The sequence below is a fragment of the Perkinsus marinus genome (genome assembly GCF_000006405.1).
Source record: "Perkinsus marinus ATCC 50983 genomic scaffold scf_1104296949592, whole genome shotgun sequence".
NCBI classification, from domain to species: Eukaryota; Perkinsozoa; order Perkinsida; family Perkinsidae; genus Perkinsus; species Perkinsus marinus.
This window is the reverse complement of record NW_003209868.1, coordinates 131,246-138,820: the sequence shown is the minus strand read 5'-3', so window position 1 is coordinate 138,820 and position 7,575 is coordinate 131,246. Positions and strand designations below refer to the sequence as shown.

The 7,575-nt window shown below is 48.6% G+C and overlaps 2 protein-coding genes across 2 annotated transcripts; one reads left to right on the top strand and one right to left on the bottom strand.

The window, feature by feature from the left end:
* Positions 1-500: 500 nt before the first annotated feature.
* On the top strand, positions 501-1,687 carry Pmar_PMAR018245 (chitinase, putative). The gene is made up of 3 exons (XM_002778402.1): positions 501-1,023; positions 1,072-1,255; positions 1,308-1,687. The coding sequence occupies exons 1-3, from the start codon at positions 536-538 to the stop codon at positions 1,572-1,574; spliced, it is 939 nt and encodes a 312-aa protein (XP_002778448.1). The 5' UTR covers positions 501-535; the 3' UTR covers positions 1,575-1,687.
* Positions 1,688-6,812: 5,125 nt separating this feature from the next.
* Positions 6,813-6,985, bottom strand: Pmar_PMAR018244 (hypothetical protein; the record flags this gene model as incomplete). Its single annotated transcript, XM_002778401.1, has 1 exon — positions 6,813-6,985. A coding segment is annotated over one exon (173 nt), but the record flags the coding sequence as incomplete, so codon positions are not given.
* Positions 6,986-7,575: the final 590 nt, after the last annotated feature.

The following is a 7,575-nucleotide window of genomic DNA, read 5'->3' as shown; positions in this document are numbered from 1 at the left end:
GCCCAGGATCATCAGGTGATCCTGGGCCTCTCAGCCCGGCGAGCATTCTCCTACCACACCGTCTACCACGGCGACAACGAAGGCTCTGCTAACAGTCTGACTCGTAGTCTCGTCACGAGGCCCACGTGCGAGTCGCCGCACGAAGAGACGACACAATCAGCGCGCACCATGGGGGAGTCACTCCCAGGAAGTGATCGGCAGCCCATTGTCAGCGGTTTCCCGCAGCAGTTCGCATCTAGTTCTGGAATATGCGTTTCATCACTCAGAGCAATAGCTGTCCGGCAAAAAGCAGTATTCTCAGTATTCGCCTTAGCCGCTCGAAGCGGCAGGATCTGCATCTATTCTCGTCCGCCCCCATGTGCTGGACTACTGACGCACGCGCGCACGTGCATTCATCGCTTGTTCATTAACCGGGACAAGGGATTCGCTCAGTCCGGGAACGAATAGAGCGGTACGCTTACCTGTTCTCTTTCATCTATCAAAAGTTCAGCATCCTTTCCGATTCATACGTGTTCTACGTAACCTGCCAACGCTGATGCTGCGCATCCTGTATCTCATTTTTGCTGCGGCCCTCTTCCCGATCCAGAGGGCTTTCGAGTTCTATGCCTACTACACGGACCAGAATGACTTGGCTGGAAAAGACCAAGCTTACTTCGATTCTCTATTCAGTTGCGGAGTCACAGAACTGATATTCGGAGGAATCTCCGCTTCGTCAACAGGCGAATTGTATAAGGCCTTTCCTGATGATGCCCACTTGCGTATGGCACGCAAGGCGGCTGACAAGCACGGCGCCAGGATCTCTTTCATGCTCCAAGGTATTCCGTTTATTGGTGCTGGCACGTTGCCCTTGGTCACCTTCCTGAAGTCAGCTAACGATATGTTCAAGAAACACTCTTTTGATGGCATTAACTTCGACTGGGAGTTCCCCAGGAACAACGATGAGTGGATCGCGTATCGGAATTTGATGATTGGGACCAAGTTGTTGGTGGCAAGAGAGGGCAGGAGCGCTAGTGTTACAGTGGCGTAAGTTGTTCATCCGCGCATATGGTGGAATTATGTATCATCCTTCAGTATCGGGGGTTCATTCGACCTTTACAAGAAGATCGACTTATGTAGCCGTATCGACATGTGCCTTTGGATGGGATACGACAACCATAATGACCCCAGAGGACAATCCAACATGCTTTGGGTGAAAACGATGGTCAAACAATGGTTAAGCTATGAGTCGATGAGTCCAGGCAAGTTCGGTCTGGGGGTGAGTGATAGCACTAACACCCTCAATTACTTCCAGATGCTATTCTCTGAAGGTACCTCTTTACGGCGAGAACCGAAATGGGAGGCAGATAAGATATTCTCAGCTCGTGGCTGAGGGGGCCGACCCCAAAGGCAATGGAACCTTCAACGGGTACTTTTTCGATTCTCAGCCCATACTGCAGGATAAGATAGAATTCGCCAACCTCAAGGAGTTGGGTGGGCTAATGGCATGGGTATTGCAGTCTGACCTCCCTCCGAACGACACACGTTCCCTATTGTATGGTATCAAGCAAAAGCTAAACCCACGAGATGATTCCTAGACGTAGAGGGCAGTCTATAGTCTTGATTGTTGGCTCTGTGTAAAAGAGTACAGCTCCATAAGTTTCCGCTTCAATTCGTAGATGAAGCTTCCAATACTCATTGAGTCATCTCAGCATCCCTGTCACATCCCAGTACTTGTTCTGATGGGCGTTGTGTTCCGTCAATAGAATGTCGTCTTTTATCCAATGAAGCCAGAAGAATGCGTTGGGTGCTAACACTGAGGTTCAGGTTGCGAGTCTGTGCGACAGACTCGTAGCGTCACGCTACTAGCGTACATCGTACGGGTTCATCACCACGGGTTCACCGTGTAACTTGTACAGCGTACAAGTTACACGATGAACCCATGGTGATGGCGCTCATTTTCCGCTGATATATACGACTCGAATAATGCGGGACAGTTCTGGAACGGTATGCGGATCCTAATGCAACAGGTGAGCCAGAGTATCTACTCAAATGAAGACATCAGAGGATGAATATTGTTCCTGATTCAATGATTTTTTACTCTGGAGCGAGTGCCCCCATTGAATCTGAGAATTTTCGAGAATCAGGGAAATAAGGTTTGAATCACACATTCTTGACAAACGGAAGACTATATTCGCTGCGTCCGGCAACTGAAAATCACAAGTTCTACAAAGAAAAAACCGCCACTCTGTAAGCTTCGAACCTGGGAGATACGCCGCGCATACACGTGCATCTCTCGCTCCACTACAGCGATGATGCAATCTTCCCGCGGAAGTCGTTTGTCGCGCGTATGCAAATCCGTACATTTATCCGTAAACTTTTCAATATATTCACTCAAACGTCCGAGTCGACTCAGCAGGTCGGCTGACTCTAGGCGTCGACTGTAGCTCGCCTATATTGAGCTCGAACATCATAACTCACTCGGAATTGCACTAGAGAGCCCCTACTATGCTAACATTACTACTACTGTTAGTAGGCAGTAAAGCTAACAGTAAGAACACCGAACACGCACGTGTATTTCACACCGGTTGGTCGCATGACATCGTACAACGTGTGCAGTCTACACCTCCATCTAACATCCAATATCAAGTACTCTCACAGCTAAACCTGTTGAGGATTTGTTCTTACATGTCGGAAGCCTAGGATCTATTCCCGATCCAGTCATTCTGAGAGGGCCTCTAATAGAGGCTTTAAGTTAGAGCCTGCTCGCGAGAATGTGAGGAAGCTCCACAATAAGCTCCATCCTGGAGCGCGCGGATGCCGTGAAACGAGTCCAAGCGGTTCTGAGGTTGAATAAAAAAACCTTGACTCGTGAGGGGCATTCTGGAATCACGAGCAAAATCCCAACTCTGAGTATAGACTCTCGAATGGATAAAATACTCTAACTCAGTGCCGAAACCTTTGAAGATGAAAGTTTCAGAGTCTGAACCACCCGTGGAGGATAGATTCGAAGCTTGAATCGTGATTAAGGATCAGAAATCAGATTCAGTGGCCAATTAGAATCACGGTTCAAGAATCCTGATCGTGATTACGTAATCTGACTCACAAAGTCAGACAGAGTCAGACTCCGTCTCAAGTACTCATACTAAGAAAGCTCAGCTCTTTCTCCTAAGCAAAGAATCTGAATCGGTCATCTCGAATTAGGGTGTGAGTTGAATCACGAATCACAATCACAGGGTGAGTCGAATCATGGACTCGGATTCGCGAATCAGGATCCGCCTACTGCCCCTGTTCAACTGAGTTGAACAGAGGAAGTATGCGGATCCGGAGTTGATACAACTCCGACGGAGTCACTCCGTGGATGATTCCAGTTCAGGAGCTTAGTGCTTCAGCTCAGGATGGGGGCAATCCCTGTTACTTCACCAGTATTCACTAAAACTATCTTACAGAATACACTCTTGAACTTAGAACCTTGCGTTGTAATTCCGGTTAATCTACAGGAGACGCCTTCCATTGGAAGGCGTCTTACACGCTTGGAAGGCTTCCAAGCGTTTAACACGCCGCGTGTTGCATGAGATCTTCCCTGATGATGCGGACTTGCGCGTATCAGGCGAGGCGGCTGATAAGCACGGATCCAGAGTCTCCTTCACGCTCCAGGATATTTCGGTCATCAACGCATTCATCAATGAACACATTCTTCGTTTTGTTGAAATAGCTAACGATATGTTTAAGAACAATTCGTTTGACGGCATCAACTTCGTCTGAGGTGGCCAAGAAACAAAAAGGATTGGATCGCGTATCGAAACCCGATGATTCAGGCCGAGTTGTTGGTGGCAAGGGACGGCAGAAGCGCTAGCGTTACAATTCTATACGTCGTTCACCCGCGCGTATGGCCGAACTCTGTATCGCCATCCAGTATTGGTAATCCATTGGACTTCTGCAAGAAGATCGACTAATCACGAGCCACTCATGCCGCCATATTGAAACGTACATTCAGATGGGATACGACAACCATAACGTCCCCAAGGACAAGGGACTAGGAAGTATCCAAAGATTTGGAGCGAGCTTTTCAGGAAAAAGGAATGAAGACTTCAAAACTCAAGGGCTATGAGATCAAACGTGGCATTATCAATGGCATTAGTCATTAGTAGCATAGTAATAAGCATTGGTAATATAGCATCACCGATGGATTAGAAGGAGACAGGAATGGGACTCCCCGCATTCCATGATGGAATTTCTGGGGATGGAATTTCCATCCCCAGGCCTCCTATGAGACCTCCTCAAGAGGAATACCGAGGCCGAGACGCTGGGCTCTCGGGGTACGTAGGGACAAACCAAACACAGACTCACCGAAAAGCTACGTTATTGACGCTATTTGGCAGACATAATGGACGGGGAGATGAACGCTGCAATCGCGTAAAACATGACTCAGTGATACTCACGCGTCGTCTTGGCGTCTTCTCGGTCGCGATTCATTCGAGCTCGAGCGTCGATGGCGATTGTATCCCTGATCGGAGAACAAGTGCATAGCAACGATAGACCAGCGATGCTCTGCCATCGAGTTAATCCCACCAGTCAAGAGCAGAGAGCTTCCGATGTAGGAGTACTGACACGACTAGAGTGCCGCTAACCCGAGCTATCCATGCCCCAGCTACTCCGAGGGAAGTCTGACACAACAACGCGGGGTCGGCAAAGAGCTCGCGTTCAGGATCTCCTCTCGGCGAAGCGAATTGTTGGAGGCATCATTGAATTGTGTGTAAGAGTCGTGCCTTACCCAGAGACACATGTATGTCCCTAAAGGAAGCATGACGAGGTAAAGGCCCTTGAAGTTGGACATTGCTGCAGTCTTTTGATAACCCAGTCCCTGAAGAGGGATCCGGTTAAGCCAGAAAGAGCAATTCGGAAGTGGTTCTCACTTTGCACGTTCCAGCCAAGGACGCCTGAGCACTACTGGTAAGCATCGAGAGTGCAATGATGGGGATTATGTAGTATAGATAATGATGCACGAGAGCTTGTCCAGGGGCATACAATTCAGCAATGAGCCTGAGGGAGGAGGCAAATTGCCCCGGGCAATACACTACATATTGAAACTCCCTTATATTGTCCAAAAACCTCAAGATTCGTGGCTGATAAACCGACTAGAGACGACCTTCGACCCCTCTCCCCAAATGATAGTTCGAGACTGATTTGCAACAAGACAGATTTGTTACCTGCTGCCCAAAACTAAGAGAGCCCCGATTACAGCGCCGCTCAAGACGCTGACAACTAATCCACATCTGGAGCCCGCGTGGGCGATAGATACCTAGAGTAGCACGAGCCTATGGAATGAAGGACTGAGCTCACGTTGCCCTTGCCGATCGATAAACCAACTAAGATTCCAACAGCACTGCTCAAACCCAATGTAAAGGTGTACCTAATGATACAGTGTCGGAAGGATCAGCCAACCGATGAGAGCACGACAAGAATGCTCACACTTATAGATGGGCAGCGTAACGTTTTTTTACGGTTTACGTTACGACGTGCGTAACGTAAGGAGTTTACGGTTACGGAAAGGCCTTACGACTTTACGGTTGGTGCTGAACTGCTTTGTTAGAATTGTGGCTGAAACATTCGCTGTAGTTCACTCCTCCATAGCTCAAATAGTTGTTAACTCATTTTTCGCGGCTCGGATTCAACCGAACCGCTGAGAGTGTAACATTTGGATTGGCATTTACCACTCGTCTCCTTTGCAAATCTCGCCCATCATACTCCCAAGCTGGCCCGGAACTGCCAAGCCAGCTTCGTCTACCGATGGGCATTCACATAAAACAGATTCAGGCGACTTGAATGATCAATCCTCGTTTTGTCCTCTGCATCTCCGTAAAGCCCGTTACGGCGCCGTAATTTTACGGTACGGGGCTTGAGTCGTAACCGTAAAAGTGAGCCGTAACGGTCCGTAACGTAATTCTGCCCATCTATACTCACACTAGATTGTAGAGGTTAGCAGCCGCGACATGTGCAGCAAGTTGAGCAGTATCGTGTAGAAGGCCGACGATCATGCTGAAGATTTCGCTACTCCACCAGTCCAGTGCTAGCATAATGGTAGCAGGAAGTGCAACGTGACAGTAACTGAAGAGACATGAAACTCTAACTAACAAAGACTGCCAATACGAAGAGAGACGAACAGTTCTTTAGTGTACTATGAACCCACTACGGTTGTGAGGATACAGTTCGAACCCATCTCAGCGCTGGACGGAGATCCAACCGCACTCACCGCGCGATGCCTCGGAGGCTCCAACAGGATCTATACAACGGTAGTCTCATAGTCCCCTTTGGTAGATTGCAGAACGGTGATATGATGTATCTGACCTTTCGAAGATCATCTCTAGTAGCATCTCAGGACCTATGCCATGCTCATGCCCGGGCTAGTGTAGACTATACACATTGAATGAATTGGGACTCAAAGGTATGTACTACATACCTCTGATGTTCAAACCTTCCACGCTCACATACTATGTGAGCTTGGAATCGCTGGAAGCTCACCCTAGCAAGAGTAGATAACGCTTACATCATCAGAAGCACTAGACTGAAGCTCCAGGACGTCGCAATGGCCCAACCAGCACCAGCTACGCCTTGCCGAAATCTATCAATATAGAGCCAACACCACAGAGGATGTACACACACCTGAGATATTCAAATGAGGAAAGTCCACAACCGGAAGTGGGCAAGGAGAGCTAAAGTCTCACCACAAGGCCATATGCATACATATTAACATAAATGTCGCGATGGCAGTTGAGAACTTTGCGCAGGCAATCTGAGGAAATAGTAGAGAGATGGCTGGAAGAAGTATGTATTACTGAACATGCACAACGGCCATGCTCCGATGCAGGCTCCACGAACATATTGGCCCGAAAGCTCTGCGATGCTCGGATCTTGTTTCAACCAAATCAGTATGCGTTCTGCCTCCCAGGCAATAGGCAGTGTCGCAAAACAGTAGATAGAAGACGTTATTTCGGCACGGTTGATATACCTAAATTCTCGGCGATCATCTCCGAATACTGAGTAGGTACATCCCACAGAGCAACCAGATCAGGATCCCCCCGACCATGCGCTTGGGCTACCAACGTGTCGATACCACTGCTAAGCCCCAGGCTAATTGTCACGCAAATACCTGACCAGTTCGGCGGTTCCGCAGTGCGAAGATCACGGGCCGTATCGAAGCATTACAGTTGAGTAACAGATTTCCCAAACCTACAGCGGCGATCATTCGATCGTCTTTGAGGCGGCCAATGAAGGATAAGCTAATTACTTCCGGAATTAGAGTTAAAACCTACAGGTGGAATAGTTTAATCTGATTCTCTATAATGAATCGATATTACAGTAGCGACTACTTGAGGCCACGCCAATTTGAGCAGTGCAACTATCATCTGGCCGCGGCTCGAGAGCGATCGATAGTCGCCATTTGGTTCTATGCAGGCTACGTCTTCAGCGCTTTCAGAGTCCAATAGCGATTCTCCAGCACTCCCTTGAGAGTGGGATGGCGACGCTTTGGCGTTCGCTGATATTGAAGAGATCCGATGGTCTATGGGCATCGAGAAACTGGAGGAAGAACTGCGGGCG